Below are 22,996 nucleotides of genomic sequence, written 5' to 3'. Positions count from 1 at the left end.
CGCCTGGGTGGCTCAGTTGGTTAAGCGACTGCCTTCGGCTCAGGTCATGATCCTGGAGTCCCAGGATCGAGTCCCACATCGGGCTCCCTGCTCGGCGGGGGGTCTGCTTCTCCCTCTGACCCTCCCTCCTCTCATGTACTCGCTCTCTCTCATTCTCTCTCTCTCAAATAAATAAATAAAATCTTTAAAAAAAAAAAAATTTTATGTAGTCTGGTTTCTAACACTACTTTTCTCCTGAGCTCTGTTATTTTTACCTTTGTGGTTTTGCAGAAATACAAAGTTTTCAGGAATATTATGCTTTGGCTGATATTTACTGTGAGACCAGGCAAACCAAAGGTCAATATCCCATGAGTCCCTAGCTTTCACTAATCATCATCTTCTGTAAACTTAGAAAAACAATGAGATGAAATGTATACATGTTGTCAACCAAGAAGGAACTGATTGAAAATTTAAACAAACAGATATTTATTTGGGCAATTAGAATTGCAATCTGGGAGACACAGATTCAGGTAGAAACCTGAATTGTGTTCTGAGGGAGACAAAGAGGAGGCAGAATTATAAAGGTGAAAGGTAATAAGTGCCATTCTCCTTTAGGTCCTCTATGCAAAACGGATTGAAACTAGGTTAACTGGGATAGGTTGAGCTAATTTAATATGCATGTGAGGTATTGAAACTATCATGGTGAGGAGGACTGAGGGCCACAGCTGGCTGAAAAATTTTTAAAAGTTTAGTTTCTTCCTATTAGGATATGCATAAAATCCTCCTCCCTTTTGGCCCCCTGATCCTATTTTAAGAGACTCTTAGCTAGGTTTGCTTGTTCCATTTTGAAATCTTCTTTTACAATGTAAAGTGCTTAAAAGAGTTCTTCATAGAGAATGTTCTCAATAAATGCAATTATCATCATCACCATCCTAATATAAGTTGATTATTGTCATTAAATGAGGGTATGTCTTTATTCATGTAGTTAACTGAATCATATATCATTTCCCAGAGTGACTGTAACTAGTACTTTCAATTATATATTTAGGTTACTATACTGACAGCTAAAATGTTATATATCTATAGCGTAATATTTATTAATCAGACTTGCAAACAGTTCAATGATAAGCTAAACATTTTCACCTGAGTGAAAGGTTAACTAACATTTAAATTCAGATGTATCAGTTTACTTGTATTCCCATTAGAGAGCATATTGGCTTTTCTGTGTCCTGTTTATATTCTAGATAATATGCTCCTGGCACTGCCTTCAGCAAAACTGTAAAGTATATGAATTTGGTAAATAGGTGGGAAGTCAGGTGGAAAATGGATTGTGAGGGGCGCCTGGGTGGCTCAGTTGGTTAAGCAACTGCCTTTGGCTCAGGTCATGATCCCAGGGTCTTGGGATCAAGCCCCACGTCAGGCTCTCCGCTCAGTGGGGAGCCTGCTTCCCCCTCTTCCTCTGTAGCATCCCTTGCTTGTGCTCCCTCTCACGTACATGCTCTCTCTCACTCTCTGTCAAATAAATAAATAAAATCTTAAAAAAAAAAAAAAGGAAAATGGATTGTGAGGTCTTTATACCTACTGGATGAAGGAGATTGACTTTTTACCTAGAACTAATTCCACTTATTAATTTGTTTTTGGCATATACTCATCAGAGAGCAGAGAAAAGCAATTGAATGAAGATCAATTGAGTAAAGAGTAGATAATTGTAGGGTAATAGTAAGAGATGAGGTAAGAAAGGAGTCATGAGGAATATTGGGTAACAACTACTGGCATTGAGCTGTTCAAATGCTGACCTAAGGAGATTAGGTTTAGTTCACAGAGCAGTGGGAAGCCATTGATTGTTTTGGTTTTTTTTTTAAAGATTTTGTTTATTTATTTGACAGAGAGATAGCGAGGGCAGGAACATAAGCAGGGGGAGTGGGAGAGAGAGAAGCAGGCTTCCTGCCGAGCAGGGAGCCCGATGTGGGACTTGATCCCAGGACCCTGGGATCATGACTCGAGCCGAAGGCAGACGCTTAACGATTGAGCCACCCAGGTGCCCTGTTTTGTTTTGTTTTTAAGGTTTATTTATTTGAGAGAGACAGGCAGAGGACGAGGGGGGCCGGGGGAGGGGGAAGAGGGAAAGGGAGAGAGAGAAGCAGACTCCCTGCTGAGTGCAGAGCCCACACGGGGTTCGAACTCAAGACCCTGAGATCAATACGTGAGCCGAAACCAAGAGTCCAATGCTTAACCAACTGAGCCACCTAGGTGCCCTGCCATTGATTTGTTTTTTAGCCAGCAAATGACATGATGGAATATTGCTTTTTTTTTTTTCAACAAGTGTGGAGCCCAACTCAGGGCTTGAACTCACAACCCCAAGATCAAGACCTGAGCTGAGATCAAGAGTCTGATGCTTAACTGATGGAGCCACCCAAGTGCCCAGGAATATTGCTATTCTATTAGAAATAGCAGGTCAAGCTCATTAATGAGTCATGAATGGATTTAATGAGTCAGGGTTCTGCAGGAAACTGATAGGCATACTCAAATTTAATGTGGTTAATTTGAAATGGGTTTTAATCAGAGACTATTTTTTTCCAGAGGCATGGTGGGTGGGAGGAGAATGTTTACTACAGCCTGACATAAGAGATATTTGGTGAAGGGAAAGGGTTTGCTACTCGGTGGATACACTCATACATAGGTTTCTAGGCAAAGAAACTTTGTCAGATTTCTGGTAGCCACTTGGAACAGTGGTCTCTTGGGTTTCCATGCCCTCTTGACTAGCCCAGGCATCACTGTTGGTTGTTCTTTGGTACAAATACAGTATAAAGAAGGAAGAACCGTACTGTCTAGTTCTTGCTGCTACAGAGCCCAAATTGCCCAGAGCATTGCTCCTTGCTCCCTTTACCTATAGCCTCCAATCTCAGAGTACCTTGGAAGTTGCTTTCATCATTTCCTGTAGTTCTTTCCTATTCTACTTTTTGCAAGTGTTGGGGTGTGGTTAGAACTTTCTTCTTCAGTCTGATCCCTTTTGTTTTCAGCGATTTCTTCTAATTTGTGGTCTATTGAGGGGGCATTCTTGTTTTCCAGTGACAATATGACATACAAAATTAAATGTAAAAAATGTGTGTGTATAAAAGGTATATTATATATGTAAATATGACATAAAGCTGTTGGAGGGTTAGGGGTGCCTGGATGGCTCAGTCAGACTCTTGATTTCAGCCTGGGTCATGATCTTGGGGTCATGGGATCAAGTTCTGTGTCAGCTCTGCCCTCATCGGGGAAGTCTGCTTCAGATTCTCTCCACTTCCTCTCCTTCTGCCCATTCCCCCACCCCACCCCCTGCTCATGCACACACACTCTCTCTCTCAAATAAATAAATCTTTAAAAAAATTAATTTAAAGATGTTGGAGGGTAGCTGAATCATTGACTCAGTTTGTCGTCATAATCCAGTGTCTAGGAAAGTATTTTATATTATCTTGATTTATTTTTTCCCCTTTAGATTACAGGATCTTATCAGTCAAAAAAAGGCAGAGGACCCAGAGAAACCAGATGAACCCAGCAAAGATAACCAGCGGCAGGCCCTAATTGACCAGAGATACTTTCAGGTATTGAACAACTGGCAAAGAGACTGGTTATTTGTAGTGAACCTTGGTTTCTTTTTTTTTTTTTTTCAACTTTTTATTTGAATTCCAGTTAACATACAGTCTAATATTAGTTTCAGGTGTACAGTATAGTGATTCAACACTTCCATGCAATCAACACCTGGTGCTCATCACAATGAGTGTACTCCTTAATCCCTATCACCTATTTCACCCATCCCCCCCCACCCCCCGCACCTCCCTTCTGGTAACCATCAGTTTGTTCTCTGTAGTTATTTTCCCTTTTTGGTTTTGTTTTCTTTTTAATTTTTAAAATTTTTTACATTTTTAAGTAATCTCTACTTGCAACCCTGAGATCAAGAGTCACATGCTCCCCTGACTGAGCCAGCCAGGCACCCCTGTTTTGTTTCTTGAATTCCACATATGAGTGAAATCATGTGATGTTTGTCTTTCTCTGACTTATATCACTTAGCATAATACTTTCTAGCTCCATTCGTGTCCTTGCAAATGACAAAATTTCATTTTTTTATGGTTGTGTAATACTCCATTTTTGTGTGTGTATACACACATACACACATATGTATATACATACATATATATGTATGTATGCATGTATATGCATATGGATATGTATATGTATATATACATACGTATATATATACACATACCACATCTTCTTTATCCATTCATCAATTGATAGACACATAGGCTGTTACCATAGTTTGGCTACTGTAAATAACACTGCTATAAACATCAGAGTGCATGTATCCTTTTGAGTTAGTATTTTTGTATTCTTTGGGTAAATACCTAGTAGTGCAGTCGCTGGATCCTAGGGTAGTTCTATTTTTAACTTCTTAGGGAACCTCTGTGCTGTTATCCACAGTGGCTGTACCAGTTTGTATTCCCACCAACAGTGCACGAGGGTTTCTTTTTCTCCACATCCTCCCCTACACCTTTTGTTTCTTGTGTTGTTGATTTTAGCCATTCTGACAGGTGTGAGGTGATATCTCGTTGTAATTTTGATTTGCATTTCCCTGATGGTGAGTGATGTTGAGCATCTTTTCATGTGTATGTTAGCCATCTGTATGCCTTCTTCAGAAAAATGTCTATTCATATCTTCTGCCCCTCCCCCCCCCCTTTTTTAAAGAAAGGCAGACTGCCACATGTAGGGCCTCATTTGGATGTGGTCTAGAACCTTGAAAACTTGACTACCCTACATTCTCCTACAAATGGACCTTGAGAGCTTGTTTGGAGGTTCTAGTAGGGGAATGCAGCTACTTGTATACCCTTGACTGAAGAATAGTCCTCCTCAATTGGGGAAGGTCGTCCTCTTTGACCAAACCTGCAGCTTCCGGAGGGATGCACATGGAGTGGTGAGGGAGGAAAGGGACACTTGCCTAGCCAGCCAGATCAGCTGAATCAACCCTGGCGATCAGTGGGGTGACAGATGTCACAGCCAGATTGCCCCCATATCCTGCCCATTTTTTAATTAGGTTGTTTTTTGGGTGTTGAGTTGTATAAGGGCTTCATATATTTTGGATATGTCCCTTTATCAGATATATCATTTACAAATATCTTCTCCCAATCTGTAGGTTGCCTTGTTTCCTTCTCTGTGCAGAAGCTTTATTTTGATGTAGTCCCAATAGTTTATTTTTGCTTTTGTTTCCTTTATCTAGGAAGAAGTTGCTACAGCTAATGTCAAAGAAGTTACTGCCTGAATTCTCTTCTAGGATTTTTATGGTTTCAGGTCTCACATTTAGGTCTTTAATCCATTTTGAATTAATTTTTGTGTATGGTGTAAAAAAGTGGTCCAGTTTCATTCTTTTGCATGTTGCTGCCCTGTTTTCCCAGAACCATTTGTTAAAGAGAGCTTTTTCCTATTGGATATTCTTTTCTTCTTCATCGAAGATTAATTGACTGTATAATTATGGGTTCATTTCTTTTTTTTTTTTTAAGATTTTATTTATTTGACAGAGAGAGACACAGCGAGAGAGGGAACACAAGCCGGGGGAGCGGGAGAGGGAGAAGCAGGCTGTCCGCAGAGCAGGGAGCCCGATGCGGGGCTCGATCCCAGGACCCTGGGATCATGACCAGGGCCGAAGGCAGACGCTTAACGACTGAGCCACCCAGGCGCCCCAATTATGGGTTCATTTCTGAGTTTTCTATTCTGAGTTTTATTGATCTAGGTGTCTGTTTTTGTGCCAGTACCATTCTGTTTTGATTAGTATAGCTTTGTAATATAACTTGAAGTCGAGAATTGTGATACCTCCAGTTTTGTTTTTCTTTTTCAAGGTTGCTTTGGCTCTTCAGAGTCTTTTGTGGTTCCATACAAATTTTAGGATTATTTGTTATAGCACTATGAAAAATGCTGTTGGTATTTTGATAGGGATTGCATTAAATGTATAGATTGCTTTGGGTGGTATAGACATTCTAACAGTATTTGTTCTTCCAGTCCATGAGTTTGGAATGTCTTTCTATTTCTTTCTATCATCTTCAGTTTCTTTCATCAGTATTTTATAGTTTTCAGAGTACAGGTCTTAAACCTCTTTGGATAGGTTTATTCCTAGCGATCTTATTGTTTTTGGTGCAATTGTAAATGGGATTGTTTCCTTCCTTCCTTCTTTTTTTTTTTTTTTTTTTAAGATTTTATTTATTTGAGAGAGTGCACACGAGCTGGGGGAGGGGGGGGAGGGAAGGGCAGAGGGAGAAGCAGACTGCCCTCTGAGGAGGGGAGTCCTAAGTGGGGCTCAGTCCCAGGACCCTGAGATCATGACCTGAGCTGAAGGCAGCCACTTAACCAGCTGAGCCACCCAGGTGCCCCTGCAAATGGGATTGTTTTCTTAATTTCTCTTTCTGCTGCTTCATTATTGGTATATAGAAATCCAGTAGATTTTTGTACATTGATTTTGTATCCTGAGACTCAACTGAATTCCTTTGTTAGTTCTAGCAGTTTTTTGGAGGATTCTTTCAGGTTTTCTATGTGTAGTATCTTGCCATCTGCAAATAGTGAAAGTTTCACTTCTTCCTTGCTGATTTGAATGCCTTTTATTTCTTTTGTTGTCTGACTGCTATGGCTAGGACTTCCAGTACTGTGTGGTAGGAGTGGACATCTCTGTCTTGTTTGTGACTATAGAGGAAAAGCTCTCAGTTTTTCCCCATTTAGGGTATTAGCTGTGGGTTTTTCATATATGGCCTTTACTATGTTGTGGTATTTTCCCTCTAAACCTACTTTGTTGAGGGTTTTATCATGAATGGATGTTGTACTTTGTCAAATGCTTTTTCTGCGTCTGTTGAAATGATCATATGGTTCTTATCCTTTCTTTTTATTAATGGGATGTATCATGTTGATTGATTTGCAAACATTGAACCATCCTTGCAACCCAGGAATAAATCCCACTTGATTGTGGTGAATGATTTTTTAAATGTATTGTTGGATTCGGTATGCTAGTATTTTATTGAGAATTTTTGCATCTGTGTTCATCAGAGATATTGGCCTGTTCTCTTTTTTTGTGTGGTGTCTTTATCTGGTTTTGGTATCAGGGTAATGCTGGCCTCATAGAATGAATTTGGAAGCTTTCCTTCCTTTTCTATTTTTTGGAATAGTTAGAGAAAAACATGTATTAACTCTTCTTTAAATGTTTGGTAGAATTTGCATATGAAGCCATCTGGTCCTGGACTTATGTTTGTTGGGAGTTTTTTGATTACTAATTCATTTTATTTGCTGGCTATCAGTCTGTTCAAGTTTTCTATTTCTTCCTGTTTCAGTTTTGGTAATGTTTCTGGGAATCCATTTCTTCTAGGTTGTCTAATTTATTGGCATAGTTTTTCATAATATTCTCTTATAATTGTTTATATTTCTGTGCTTTTGGTTGTTACTTCTCTCTCATTTGTGATTTTATTTATTTGGGTCCTTTCTCTTTTCTTTTTGATAAGCCTGGCTAGAGGTTTACCAATTTTGTTGATCTTTTCAAAGAATCAGCTCCTGGTTTCATTGATCTGTGCTAGTTTCATTGATCTGTGCTATTGTTTTTTTAGTTTTTATGGCATTTATTTCTGCTCTAGTCTTTATTTTCCTTCTCCTGGCTTTGGGCTTCATTTGTTCTTTTTCTAGCTCCTTTACGTGTAAAGTTAGGTTGTTTGAGATTTTTTCTTGCTTCTTGAGGTAGGCCTGTATTGCTATATACTTCCCTCTTAGGATTGCTTTTGCTCCATCTCAAAGATTTTGGACCATTGGGTTTTCATTTTCATTTGTTTCCATGTATTTTTTAAAAAATTTCTTCTTTTATTTCCTGGTTGACCCATTCATTGTTTAGTAGCATGTTGTTTAACCTCCATGTGTTTGTGCTCTTTCCAGATTTTTCCTTGTGGTTGACTTCTAGTTCCATAATATTGTGGTCAGAAAAGGTGCATGGTATGATTTCAGTCTTTTTTTATTTGTTGAGGCCTGTTTTGTGACCTAATATGTGATTTATTCTGAAGAATGTTCATGTGCACTTGAAAAGGATGTATATTACGCTGTTTTAGGATTGGATGTTTTGAATATATCTGTTAAGTCCATCTGGTCCAGTGTATCATTTAAAGCCTTTATTTTCTTGTTTATTTTCTCTTTAGATGATCTGTCCATTGATATAAGTAGAGTGTTAAAATCCACTACTATTATTATATTTGAAACTTGGTTTCCATCTCAGTTTACTAAATTATCAGATGGTAAGGAATATTTGTATCTGTGTGTGCTTATCCTGTCTTATCATGACATATCTTCTTGGCTAAAAACATTGTAGGTAGCTTGACTTAGATTTTGTCTTACTCCTTGAAAGACTTTGGTCTAATTCAAAGCAGGGTAGTAAAAAGCTGATAAGATTTTTAAGATTTTGGGGTGCCTGGGTGGTTCAGTCAGTTAAGCATCTGCTTTCGGCCCAGGTCATGATCCCAGAGTCCTGGGTCAGGCTCCCTGCTCAGTGGGGAGTCTCTTTCTCCTTCTTCCTCTGCCCTTCTCCCCTGCTCGTGCTCTCTCTCTCTCTCACAAATAAATAAATAATAAAATTTTATTAGCTAAGTATAATAAAAAATAAAGGATTTTATAATCCTTTTTCCTATCCTCCTCCCTTAAGCCATTTCCCTTTTTATTGTTTGTGTTTTTGCTGTTGTTGGTATAATTATTATTGTTGTTGCTGTTATTATTATATATGTAAATCTGTTTTCTTAAGGTCCTTACATAGTTTTGTTTTTATTTAGATATTTAGTCCATATAAACTTTAATTTTCTAAGTGGTATGATGTAGAGATCTAACCTTGCTGGTTTTATAGACCATTTATTGAATAGATGAGTGATTAAGCCTACGTACTGACAGAACTAGACCTATGCTCATATTTTATTGGACCCACACAGGGTTTTTTAAACTTTGAATTAATTACCAATATTTTAAAAATTAAGATATTTTATTTGTTAAGTTCTTACTTCTAAGCTTATTTCTAAGCTTCTCTTAAAAAGCCACAGAATCAGGGCGCCTGGGTGGCTCAGTCGTTAAGCGTCTGCCTTTGGCTCAGGTCATGGTCCCAGGGTCCTGGGATCGAGCCCCGCATCAGGCTCCCTGCTCTGCAGGAAGCCTGCTTCTCCCTCTCCCACTCCCTCTGCTTGTGTTCCGTCTCTTGCTGTGTTTCTCTCTGTCAAATAAATAAAATCTTAAAAAAAAAAAAACCACAGAATCCAGGGGCACCTGGGTGGCTCAGTCGGTTGGGCGTCTGCCTTCAGCTCAGGTCATGATCCCAGGGTCCTGGGATCGAGCCCCGCATCGGGCTCCCTCTGCTTGTGCGTGCTCTCTCTCTCTGTCAAATAAATAAATAAAATCTTTAAAAAAAAAAAAAAGCCCACAGAATCTGGCAACAAATTCCTGCATAGTCATTATCAGGGTAGATATCGTAGGCATAAGCCTCTCCCCTGTCACATATGGGCCTGTATTCTTCAGTTAGCTACAGCCCTTGGCCATCCTTGTTTCACTCTGTCATGGTCTTACCTTGCTTCTAGAGGCATTTGAGTTTACAGTTTCTCATAGACCATTCTTCTCTACTTCATTGAAATGAAACCTTTATCATATCTACTCATATGCATAGGTTTGTGTCTAGATTCTCTAGTCTGTTCCATTTTTATACTATTGCCATATTCTTTTAACTTCTGTAATTTTATAGTAGGTTTTGATACCTTTTAGGGTAAGAATCTTGTCATTGTTCTTATAAAAATTTTTCCTTTGCTATTTATTCTTCTGGAGGAACAATTTGTCAAAATCAAAAATAGATCCTATTGAGATGAACTATAATTGGATTAACTTTTTAGATTAATATTTGGAAAGGTGACACCTTTATAGTTTTGAATCATCTCATTCAGAAATATGTCTCTAATTTTACGTGGGCCTTCTTTTGTAGCCTTGAATAAAGTTTTATATATTTTTAAATTTAGCTCTTGAGTATTTTTTGTTAGGTTTATTTTCCTAGGTATTTTATAACTTTTATTGCTATTGAGAATAGCATCCTTTTTTCCATTACATTTTCTAATTGATTGTTGCTGGTTATTCATATATCTCTGAGTTGATTTTATTTCCAGGCACTTTTCTGAAAACTGTTTTTTTGTTTTTGTTTTTCTTTTGATAACTCTTTTGTACCCAGCATATAACTGAATTTCTTTTATTTCATCTTGTTTCTTAGATACAATTTGAGAGGCTTTGTCCTTTAACAGGGGAATAAAACCATTCATGGATATTGAGACCAACTCATATATCTGCTTTTATTCCTGACATCTTTCTGTTTTCTATATATGGTTTTTGGTTCTGTTCTTTTCCTGACATTTGCTGGGTTGAGATTTGTCTTTTTTTCTCTTCAAGTACTTAGGACATTTGTCATCTTAATTCTTTTCTATTTGTCTAATGATTACTCTTAAGATACAGTTTTTATCCATAGCAAGAGTTTATTAGTATCTACAAACTGTTTCTGAATAGATAAGACCTATTTTTGAGTTTTTTTTTTAATTCCCATCTCTTTCGTAATTGTCATTTTACTGTTTCCTCACTGTTTATACATATTTTGCTGCCATTCACCTGATTGTGGTCAAGTCATAAGAATATGCTCTGCTGTCATTAATAATTCTGTGGAGGGGAATTAATTTTTCCATTGAAATGTGTTTAAATACAAGAGAAGAAAATGTTGAAATACTCTCTTGAACTCAAAACAAAAGCACCTCAGTAAACATCTGAAATCTTAGTACCAAGAGACCTGTGAGTTATATAGCTTGAAGTATGAGTAGGGACAAAGATTTGAGATCAAAATAGTATCTTGTTTTTATACTTATGTAGCTATTTATTAAATGGTCTGGGCTTGATGGTGGTAAATAAGGAAATGGCTTTACTCTTCTTTGTTTAAACTTGCTGTTTTGGGTCTTCCTTTCCTCTCCTTGGTAGAACTCATAGCTTTTGGCAGAGGGGTTATAGTCACATACTGTACATATTAAGATACTTAAGATTTACTCCAGGCATTGATGATATTAGGGAATTACTGTTAAATTTCTTTTTTTTTTTTAAGATTTTATTTATTATTTATTTGAGAGAGAAAGAGAGCACAAGCAGGGGGAGCGGCAGAGGGAGAGGGAGAAGCGAGCTCCCCATTGAGCAGGGAGCCCTATGTGGGACTCCATCCCAGGACTCTGGAATCATAACCTGAGCCAAAGGCAGATGCTTAACTGACTGAGCCACCCAGGTGCCCCTAATTACTGTTAAATTTCTTATGTATAATGTGTTAGGATTTTGTAGGAGAATATGCTTACTTTTAAGAGATGCATACTTAAGTATTTGAGGGTAAAGTTTTATCATGTCTGTTTTCTTTAGAAAGTTCAGCTAAGTGAGCAGATATGGGAAAATGTTAACAATTGTTAAATCTAGGTAGAGATTATGTGGGTATTTATGATGGTTCATTTTATGTATCAACTTGACTGGGCCACAGGGTGCCCAGATACTTGGTCAAACATTATTCTGAATATGTCTGTGAGGTGTTTATGGATGAGATTAACATTTGATTTGGCAGACTGGGTAAAGCAGATTGCCTTCCCTAATGTGAATGAGTCTCATTCAGTCATTTGAAGACCTGACTAAAACAGAGGGGCTGAGTAAGAAGGAGCTCCACTTGACTGACTGCCTTTGAGCTGGGACATCAGTTTTTTTCCTGCCTTCAAACTTGAACTGAAGCACTGTCTCTTCCTGGGTCTCAAGCCTGTGGGCATTGAGACTAGAACTACTCCATTGGCTCTCTTGGGTCCAAGCTTGCCTACTGCAGAAATTGGGACTTACCTGCTTCCATAATTGTGTGAGCCAATTCCTTATAATAAATCTTTTTAGGTATATTTATATACATATACATTGTTCCTGTTTCTCTGTAGAACCTTGATAATACAGATTTTGGTACTGAGAGTGGTTGTAGAGGAACAGCATTTTAAGGATTAGTTCTCTGAATTGGGTCTGGGGTTTCCAGAATTGGCATGATGTTTCCAGGATTTCTGTATAGAATGTGTTGGACTTTATTATTCATTGTCCTTGAACTTTGAACTTTAACTGAAGTTATGAGACAACAGGAAATGCCCCCTTTCAACATCTGATTTAGCTTAAATATGAGGAGATAGAATTAGAGAAATGTGAGACTCTAGCTAAGGATGTATTGATGATGATTTTTCCCTGTGTGAATTGTAATAGGTCATTCATAATCTACTTTAAAGTCCAAATCATTTGAAAATGCATTTTAGCTTTTCTTTGAAGTCTCTGGTTCTCATTAGAACTTATATGTTTAATTATGTTGATAAAACTGCTGTAAACATTACAGGTGTCAGTACTATTAAAGAACCTCTTAATGCCTAAAATTAATTCTGAAAATGATGATACATTGACATATAAAGCACTCCCTTAACCTAAATCACTTTGATAAGACTATGATAAACATTTCAACTTAAAAACATTCTTTTTTTTTTTAAGGTTCTGAATAGCATCAATTCAATTGTTCACAATCCAAGAGCTCCAGTAATAATTTATAAACAGAGCAAAGGAGGAGCCCAACATTTTAATAAAGATCTTGTTCAGGATTGTGGATTTGAGCATCTTATTCCTATAATAGAAATGTGGGCAGATCAACTGACTTCCCTAAAGGTAAGGGGTTGAATATTTTTTACATGCTTTGAAAATCTATTGGAGTCTCTGGGCTTTATTAATAGGACTAGGCTTCATTTTTTTGTTTGTATCATCTGTATAGCTTAGTTTATTTAAAACTTAAAACTTGCTACTTACCATATCAGTTTTAAGTACTACCTATTTGATGTTATCATTACTATAAGCTTTACCTCCTGTAAAGTTCTACCAAATACTTTTTTTAGGCCTGTTGCCATGTTGAAAATCTGTTTTGCACTTCTGGGCCCTTCACTGTTCTACCTTCATCTTCCTCTTTTTGGTATCTCCATGCTACAGATTTTCCTGGCCCTTACTTCTCTTGAGATGTAATGTTTTATCCTTCATTCCATTTTAATTAGGGATTTTTTTCCCTCTTCATATTTTAAATCATTTTCCTTCTCTCAAAACTGTCCACATCTGCCTATTCTGTAGAGCAGTTAATAGTTAAGTAGCAGCCAATACTACTTTTACCTATTCTATCCATGAAAGATAAAAATTTCTTCAGTTTCTAGAGTTACTGTGTATTTATCGTGTATCTTCAGGTTTTTCAGTTTTTGTTGAGTAGTTCGCTGAAAGGTGAATTGCTAAGGTCATTAATATTTAGTTTCTGTTCCCTTTAATCTTTAGATTTTTCTTTCTTTCTTTTGTTTTTTTAGAGAGAGAGGGGAGGGGCAAAGGGAAAAGGAGAGAGAATTCTAAGCAGGCTCCATGGAGGCATGGAGCCTGACGCAGGGCTCGATCTCATGACCCTGGGATCATGACCTGAGCTGAAATCAAGTCAGACACTTAACTGACTGAGCCACCCAGGCACCCCTGATCTTTAGATTTTTCAATAACTAATATATATAGCACTACCTCTGTTCATAGGATGCGATTCAGTAACAGTATTTGTCAACAAACCTTATTGCATGAAGTATAAATGATACAGAAGATATGTGTAAGAATGTATAAGCTTTATGAGTTTTACCTTTTTTTGTTCTCTGATGTGTCCCAAGGAACCTCCTGATACATAATGAGTGCTCGATATTTGTCAAAACAATGAAGCAGAATAACAAATTCCAAGACAACAAAATGAAGATGATATTGAATTTTTAAAAATTAATGAAAACACACCTGTAATGATGAAAGAATCTTCACATTAGCCTAATTTTGCCTTCCCTTTTTATATAGGGATCAGATAGAGCTATAAAATAGAAAACATTTTAATTGAGTGATAGTGTTAGATTAATATACCTGTCTTATAGACCTGAGTCTCTCCAGTTTATATCTTAGCAGAGGGTAAATAATTAGTGGTTAATTATGTAAACCCAGTCACTGCTTGTCAGGGGGTTCTCCCAGTAGGAGGAAATAGTGCTAACACTACTTTAAAAAGATTTATTTTTTTATTTGAGAGAGAGAGAGAGCAATTGAGCAAGTTGGGGGAGGGGCAGAGGAAGAGAATCCTCAAGCAAACTCCCTGCTGAGCAGGGAGCCCAATGTGGTGGGGCTTGATCCCATGACCCATCAGATCATGTCCTGAGCCAAAACCAAGAGTCAGACACCTAACTAGCCACCCAGGTGCCCCATTGTGCTAACCCTACTTCATTTCCTCTCAAGGAAGATGGGGCTAGAACATGCCCAGCCTTCCCAAGAGAAGTTAAAAGACTAGAAGAGAAAGGAGACAAAAGGAAGAATCAAATAAATGGATAGTTACTGATGATTTACTATGTTTAAGGCATTGGGGAGGTAATCAGAAAAGATGAACATGAGGTGCCTGGGTGGCTCAGTCAGTTAAGCATCCAGCTCCTAGTTTGGCTCAGGTCATGATCTCGAAGTTGTGGGATCAAGCCCCTCATTGGTTCTGCACTCAGCGTGGAGTCTGCTTCACATTCTCTCTCTCTCTTCCTCTGCTTCTACCCCTGCTCATGCTCTCTCTCTCTCAAATAAATTAAATAAAATCTTTTTAAAAAATGAACACAGGTTCAGACTAATTGGAGATACAACTTACTAAAAAACACGAAATAAAATCTAACCATTCAAGATATCATTAGAAGAAATGAATGCCATAAAAACAGCCCATGAAAGGGGGCGCCTGGGTGGCTCAGTCGGTTAAGTGTCTGCCTTTAGCTCAGGTCATGATCCTGATGTCCTGGGATTGAGCCCCACATCGGGCTCCCTGCTCAGCGGGGAGCCTACTTTCCCTCTCCCTCTGCCCCTCCCCCTGCTTGTGCTCTCTCACTCTCTTTCAAATAAATAAATAAAATCTTAAAAAAAACAGCCCGTGATAAAGTGCTAAGTGAATGAGGTAGATGACTTGTGCTCCAGATTCTGGAAGAGGAAGAACCCCGAAGAAAAGCTTTACAGTGGTGGTGAGTTCTTGCTACTGTATAGTTTTTACACTAGAAAGAGACAAGGAGAGTAAGCTACATAATTAGAATAGTCCAAGGACCCCTGAGACGAATTTAGTGGTTCTGCCGCTGAAGTAACTCATGGATTTTAGGCAGTGCTTCAGATATTTATTACTGCGGAATCAGGATCCAAATTGAGAAACTATGTAAGTTCTTTGTGGCCTCATATGAAAGGTTTTCTGTGTTGTAGTAGCCTTTAAGGTTGGGACAACCATCTTCCTAGATTAGTTTTTTCCTCGGGTTAGATTTGGCTTAAAAGAGAAGAATGGGAAAGGCATGAAGGAGCTGTCTGTTTTCTTCCTTCTGTCTTCCCACTCACCTTTTTGGGAAAGTTGAGCTAGATACTGTTGCTTTCCCAATCCAGTATGCTGTTGTACCTTGGGGCTTTCCCATTCCCCAGTGCTCCAGAGGCCTGCTGTACAAAGACAGGACATTGGTTGTACGTCTACATCCCCACAGCTGAGCAATGTGGAGAACACAGGAGACCCTCTTTTAGATTTTTCAGGGCTTGATGGACTATGCTACAACCATCCTGTCACTGCCAAGTAGACCAGAACAGCTCTTTATCTTACCTATCTAATACTTTATTCCCAAGCAAAATTTATATTTGGCGTGCTTTTTACTAAAGACCATTTCTTTATAATTGCACCTTGTTGATGAAGCATTAGTTAATGAAGGTATTTATGCTGCAACTTCCTGACTTCTTTTTCAAATTCTAGTGGCACTTATTGTTTAAAACATTCATTTGATACTGACATATTGCCTTGAATTGCTGAAATAATAATTGCCTTCTTAACAAATGAAAGGTTACAGATATCAATATGTGAGGTCTGGGCATTCACTGGAGAATGATAAATAAGTGGAGGACTCAAATAAGGAGTTGGAAAAAGAATTTCCTGTACTTCTTTCTGTATTTTAGGGTTGCACTGTCTAATACAGTAACCACTAGCCACATTTAGCTTTTGATTACCTAGAATGTGCTAGTCTCAATTGAGATGTGCTGCAAGTTTAAAATACCTACCAGATTTAAAAGAGTATAGAAAAAACCAAAATATTGATTATGTATTAAAATGATAATATTTGGATATAGTGGGTTAAACCAAAGATATTATTAAAGTTAATATTACCTGTTTCTTTTTACTTTAAGTGTGGCTACTCAACAATTTAAAATTACTTACAGTGGTACTTTAATAGCAATGTAATGGGACAGATGGTAGCTATACTTGGGATGAACATAGCATAATGTATAAACTTGTCAAATCACTAAGTCATATACCTGAAACTAATGTAATACTGTGTGTCAACTATCATATTAAAAAAATAAGTAAATAAAATTACTCTGACTTACATTTCGTTTGGACAGCAGTGTTCTAAAGGGCCAAGCACTGTGCCATACACATAGCAAATGCTCAGTAAATTTTTATCGGTTTGACCAGTTTTAAACTTCAAGTGGCTTTGTCCTTTGTGCACAGCTTAAAATAAATTAGGAGAACCTGTCTAGGCCAAGAGAATTAAGTAGGCTGTCATGAAGATTAAGTAGAATTAATTTAATTTAGAATCTTTTAAATTTCAAATTAAAACCTGCCCAGAAATAAATGCTATAATGGATGAATATTGAAAACATTATCCTTGGGCGCCTGGGTGGCTCAGATGGTTGGGCGTCTGCCTTCGGCTCAGGTCATGATCCCGGGGTCCTGGGATCGAGTCCCACATCGGGCTCCCGGCTCAGCGGGGAGCCTGCTTCTCCCTCTGACCCTCTCCCCTCTCATGCTGTTTCTCTCTCGCTTGCTCTCTAAAAAAAAAAGAAAGAAAGAAAAAAGAAAACATTATCCTAAGTGAAGGAAAGCCAGTCACAAAGGCCACTTATAGGGCCTTTTATCTGGAAAGCCAGTCACAAAAGGCCACTTATCTGTTTCTATGGTTTTGCCTATTCTGGGCATTTCACATAAAGGCAAATCCATAGAAACAGAAAGTAGGTTAGTAGTGACCCAGGTGCTGGGATAGGAAAGAATGGGGAATGGCAGTAAATGGGTATGGGATTTCTTTTTGGGGTGATGAAACTGTTCTGAAATTAGATAATGGTGATGATTGTACATCTCTGAAAACTGATTAAAATTACTGAATTGTACACTTATAGAGAATTAATTTTATGTGAATTATATCTCAATAAATCTGTTATAAAATTATTCAAGGCCAAAATATAAAGGATAAGCTTATTTTTTATCCATCAATAGTTCAAAAATAATTACTTAAATAACATATACTACTAATAAATAACATCATTACTTTAAATATCCAGATTTCAGATAATCAATATATCATGTTTTTTGTAAGCCCTATATTTACCTGGAGAAAACAAATTTAACAGACTTTTTCTAAGCTGGCAATGGTATTTTTAAAAAGTGCTGATGATGGTTTATATATATTAAAACTGCCTGGATAATTATATTTTATTAGCATTATTATGGAAACTTTTTTAAGGTCAATAATACCATGTTGTTTCTTTTGTTATAAAGGATTTGTATAAGTCCTTGAAAATACTATCTGCAGAACTGGTGCCTTGGCATAATTTAAAAAAGCAGGATGAAAATGAAGGTATCAGAATTGAAGATCTGTTGTTTATAGTAGATACCATGTTAGAAGAAATTGAAAATAAGGAAAAGGTAATGCATAATACTTATGTAAATGTTCACATTTTAATGTAATCTTATCTTAAAAACTGATAGTGATACAGATACTGGTATTTGTTCTACTAAGATTCTTTTTCTCTTTTTAAAGTTTTTTTTAATGTCTTGGGATTATTTTAACATGTGAACTGTTTCTCCCTCTTTTGGACAGGACAGCAATATGCCAAACTTAAAAACTTTGCAAGCTATTGTTTCTCACTTCCAAAAGTTATTTGATGTGCCTTCTTTAAATGGAGTCTATCCTCGAATGAATGAAGTTTATACTAGGCTTGGAGAAATGAACAATGCTGTGAGAAACCTCCAAGAACTCTTAGAATTAGGTGATGACTCTTTGTCCTTTCTGGCCCCTGTTTAAGAATTATTCCTAATAAATCAACAAAAAGTAGGTTAAAAAATTGAAAAGTAAGAAAATTGAGGATAACTAAAGCATAAAATGTTTGATTTAATGATGATGAAATTCTCTTTTAAAATATCCTTTTAGGGACGCCTGGGTGGCTCAGATGGTTAAGCGTCTGCCTTCGGCTCAGGTCATGATCCCAGGGTCGTGGGATCAAGCCCCACATCGGGCTCCCTGCTTGGCGGGGAGCCTGCTTCTCCCTCTCCTTCTACTGCTCCCCCTGCTTGTGCTCTCTTTCTCTGTCAAATAAATAAATATTTTTTAAAAATATCCTTTTATTTCTCTCTTTCAGATAGTTCATCTTCATTGTGTGTGTTGGTGAACACAGTTGGAAAATTGTGTAGGCTGATTAATGAGGATGTGAATGAACAGGTTATGCAGGTATTGGGACCTGAAGACCTCCAAAGGTATTTATTTTAAAAAGTATCTTCCACAATGCTTGGATTGGTGAAATTAAAGACTTTCAGAACTTCATAAGTTATTTATCTTTCCTGTTTGGGATAGCATCTTTTAAATAATTTGACAGTCTAAAATAATCTCACACCTTATTGATGGAGAGAATGCCAAGTATTTTCAAGATAAAAATAGATCGTAGGGCCTGTAAGTTTACATAGGGTGGGTCAGGACTCCAGCATTATTGCTATAAGCCTGCTCCCAGGGGAAATTATATATGGAGAAATTCACACCTTGTTAGCAACTTCATGTTAGTATTCAGAGTATATAAACAAGTCCTATTTTTAGTACACTACTATAGGTCGCTTAGTAATTGCTAACAGTGTATTTATTATTTGATTAGAAAATAAATGTTAATGAGTTTTTTTAAAAGCTAGTCATCTCTAAAATAAAACTGATGTTTTTTTAAAATATGGAAACATATTAAAGCAACGCTTCCCCCTCCCCCCCCGCGAATTTCATACTACAACGTATAAGGAAGAGGAACACAGACATATACCACCCATTCCATATATTCTGCAAGTATCCTAGGAAGATCTGACACTTGAGTTTTCTCATACTTGATGCTTTTAAAAGGAATGTATGTCTCACTATTGGTCTTTTTCCCCTTTCCCACATTTATACTGATGACTGATACTTATTCTTAATGTTTAATAGAATACGGGATATAAAAAACAATTTTTAGCAAATGTTAAAAAGCAAGTTCTCTTGAAAATTCTCAAGCTAAATGGAAAGTCTTCCACATTAGGAATGTTAAATTTAACTTTGGGACACATGTTTACAATGATTAATAAGAGTTTGGTTTTTTGTTTTGTTTTGTTTTAGAAAAGTGGTATTAGATGAACAAGGATTGCAGTAAATGATTATTAAATTTATACTGAAATTAGGAAATTTCTTTCCATTTTGAGAATGTTTTATTTCAATCAGATGCAAGAACCTTAAGTTGGAAATTCAGTGTAAACTGTGCATTTTTTTTTTAAAGTATTATCAACAAACTGGAAGAACATGAGGAATTTTTCCCAGCATTTCAGGCATTTACTAATGATCTACTTGAAATCTTAGGTAAGCTCTTTGTTGGTGGTGGTTAAATTTCGAGTCTTAAGATGTCAGTGGGTTTGAGGGATGAGTGTTCCTTAGTTGCTGTATTAGTGCTTTTACCTAGAGTGTTTTGGTAGAAAGTGTCAAAAAACCACTAACAGTTCTGGAAATACACTCCTAACTTGTAATTAGAGTTGGTTGGTGTGGTCTACAAAACAGAGAAGCACATATCCTTTAAAGAGCTAGGGGCTGCCTTTACTTTGAAACCATAAAATGAGAAATGGTATTACTTTGGCTAGGCCCAGGTTAACCCTGACTCTGGCGTGGTCTAATGAGAAATCTTCATAGAATTTATGATCTTGAAGGTGTTTAGTTTTTTTTTTTTTTTCTGCCTTCTTTTTTTTTAAGATAGAACTTACCTACTGTGTTATTTAAAATATACAAATTAAATTTCTTTCTCAGGTGATAAGAAGTAATGTAAAGTAAACATCCGTAAAAAAAAAAGATAAATTTATAAATCTGTAGAAGGAAAAAGATATATTTGTATTCTTGGTCAGATTGAGGGTTTTGTTATTAGTATTATCTTTTAAAGGGAAAAATGTAATTTGCTTAGGAATCATAGGCAAAATAGAAACCCAAGGCTCTTATTTTAAGTGTGATTATATATGGCTATAAAAGTAATTTATCTTACTATTAAGAACACTTTTTAAGGTTTAAAGTGATTTATTCACTGATGAATTTTTTTTTATATAGTTCATTTGAAAGATTTTTTTTAAAGAATGCCTCCTTGACATAGGAAATTAAATTAGAAGAAGAGGGGCGCCCGGCTGGCTCAGTGGGAAGAGCATGCAACTCTTGATCTTGGGGTCGTGAGTTCAAGCCCCACACTGGGCAGAGAGCTCACATAAAAAAAATAATAAAATTAAATTAGAAGAGGAAATGAGGTTTAGTAGAAGATAAGGGAATGAGTAAATTAAAATTTGGTAAGAAGATGAATAAATGAAAAGAAGCATCTGACTGGAGTATCTAGCCTGGTAAACATAAAGGAAGTTTTGTGGCCAGTTTTATGTAGACTGTGGAAGCAAGGGAGACAGTGACTGAATGTGCTTTAGGCATGCTCATATGTTTGAAAAGATCATAGCAAGGGAAAATGTAATTTGAAAGCTAAACTTAAGATGGAACATGAAATTGTAGAAATGTGTTGCCTCATATCCCGAAGACCCTAGTTTCATAGAATAATATGATTTTACTTGCTTTGGGGTAGCAGTTAAACAGGGAAGTTCTCATCATTAATAAACATTTTAATAGGTGTGCGGGTAACACTTATTTTAGAATCCTTTTATAGAAACTTCCTCTCAGATATTATGACTTCATGGTTCATGGGGGATCATTTACTTCAAGAAGCCATGTCTCCCTGCAGATGAACTCTATTTATGTCACAGTTGAAATTCTGGAATTAAAAATGACACTTAACATTGGGAAAGTTAAATCTGATTGGCAAATATAACTTTTTATTACTAGATGTCATTTTAAGCATCAACTACAGAGTGTTGTACTGAATACCAGATGTGGAGAAGGACTTTGTTTTTCTCATATAAGTGGTGTGATCTCATATTAGCCAAGATCCTTCTCTGCAAGGTTCATTTATAAGGCAGGTATCTCATTTAGTGAGAGAACAGGTGATGCAAGGTGTGAATCAAATTCTCTGTTGTAGACTTGCTTATATTTTTTTCTGGTATCTTGACACTTTGTAAGTGGATCTAGACAAGTGTTCTGACTGAAGTCAGGAGCTTAAGTAGCATGGACTATACGTTTAGGTTAAAGGAAAAGCAACCAAAATTCAGCTAAACATGGAGGAAGAGAGGTAGAACCTAAGGAAGCATGTTTTATATAAAGGAAAATGAGTTTATAAACAGTGGCCCAGCAGAATAAAGTAGAAAAAAGTGTTAAGAATCTAGAGAACTTGCCACTGGGGCTTGTAGTGCTGGAGCCTAGATAATGAGAGAAAAGGACCTTGCTTCTCTAGTGGCCAAGAGCTTTCAGACAGTGAATTTAACAGGCTAGTTGGAAGAAGACAGTTTTAGAAAGAGAAATCAAATTCACAAAGAATCTGGCAGAGAAGAACCTGAACTAGTTGATCTAGTAAGCTGGACCAGACTAAGCTCTTCAGCACATTGCATCTGAGATTTGTACTTTGCCTCACACTTTTTATTACGTAGATATGTTTCATCCTAAAAGGTAGACCTAAGAATGATCCTACTAATGAGAAATTTTTCCAATAGAATTAAGGAGAGGACTGTGTTCCATGAGAAGAAATCATTAAGTGCTCAGATAGGGACCCAGAAAAGAGCTTTCACCTAGGATTTCACCATGTAGGCTCACCCATGTAATTACATGGATTTAAAGCAGCAATGACATATCACAAATGTGGCCAGTAGGATTGCTTAATAAGAGCACACTGCTAATGAGATTATTATCAGAGTCAGAGGATACTTGTAGGTATAGGGTAGCTTTACAAACAGATGCCCTATGAAGCATCTGTGTCTGAATCAGTGACACTCTTATCATCACTATTAGAGAAAAATTTCATGTGCATAAAAGAGCTAATGTTGTTGCCTTTGTGTTTGAGGTTTGCTTTGCATAGAGATTCTCATTTCATCTGAGCCTATCACTAGATAAAGCTACTCTTTCCTTATTCATGTTTTTCTGTTACAGAAATTGATGACTTGGATGCCATTGTACCTGCAGTAAAGAAATTAAAAATACTTTCATACTGAAAACAAATCAAATCATTTTTACTGTGTAAATTGCATTCTTAACATTCTGAGTATTTTATAGGATCTTGCTTTGAGACAGGGTTATAAATGTATTTACTCTCAGAATTCATCCCCTTCTTAGTATTGGGTCCTTCGCATCTATATTTTTATTAACTTTGAGATTCTTATATAGAAAACATTGTAAGCTAAAGTGTAAGTTGACTTTAAGTCATTTAAACATTTCTTAAGCAATTCTTCAGTGCTTAAAGTCTAAGACTGTTTTAAAATATAATGTGTGAGTAAAACAAACTCAGAGAGGTTGCAAATAATAAAAAGGTTGTATTTAAGTTGAGGGTTTAGTGACCTTTTTGATTCTGGGAACAAGGATTGCCAGTGGCTCTCTTGAATTCAGCCAATAAGAACCTATTGCTTTCCTGGCAAGGAAATGGCACATTCTATTAAGATATCCCTCATGGCACTTGCCTTTTCAAAGCAGGAGGAAGAAAAGGAAAAAATGTTTTATCA

The 22,996-nt window shown here is 36.9% G+C and overlaps 1 protein-coding gene across 5 annotated transcripts in view; it reads left to right on the top strand.

Moving 5' to 3' along the window:
* CEP70 (centrosomal protein 70) overlaps positions 1 to 22,990 on the top strand; it is a 101,588-nt gene extending 78,598 nt beyond the window's left edge. For all 5 annotated transcript variants that reach the window (XM_081826981.1, XM_081827004.1, XM_081826986.1 and 2 more), the window contains 7 exons: positions 3,461 to 3,566; positions 12,565 to 12,735; positions 17,657 to 17,803; positions 17,979 to 18,147; positions 18,517 to 18,631; positions 19,660 to 19,739; positions 22,431 to 22,990. In XM_081826981.1, the coding sequence (XP_081683107.1) occupies positions 3,461 to 3,566; positions 12,565 to 12,735; positions 17,657 to 17,803; positions 17,979 to 18,147; positions 18,517 to 18,631; positions 19,660 to 19,739; positions 22,431 to 22,492 (850 nt within the window). In that variant the 3' untranslated portion in view covers positions 22,493 to 22,990. The remainder of the gene's footprint in view (positions 1 to 3,460; positions 3,567 to 12,564; positions 12,736 to 17,656; positions 17,804 to 17,978; positions 18,148 to 18,516; positions 18,632 to 19,659; positions 19,740 to 22,430) is intronic.
* Positions 22,991 to 22,996: the final 6 nt, after the last annotated feature.

This window comes from Leptonychotes weddellii, chromosome 1, assembly GCF_054177405.1.
Source record: "Leptonychotes weddellii isolate Sample4059 chromosome 1, ASM5417740v2, whole genome shotgun sequence".
Taxonomy (NCBI): Eukaryota; Metazoa; Chordata; class Mammalia; order Carnivora; family Phocidae; genus Leptonychotes; species Leptonychotes weddellii.
Note: the sequence above shows the minus strand (reverse complement) of the source record. Positions and strands in the feature narration are given on the sequence as shown.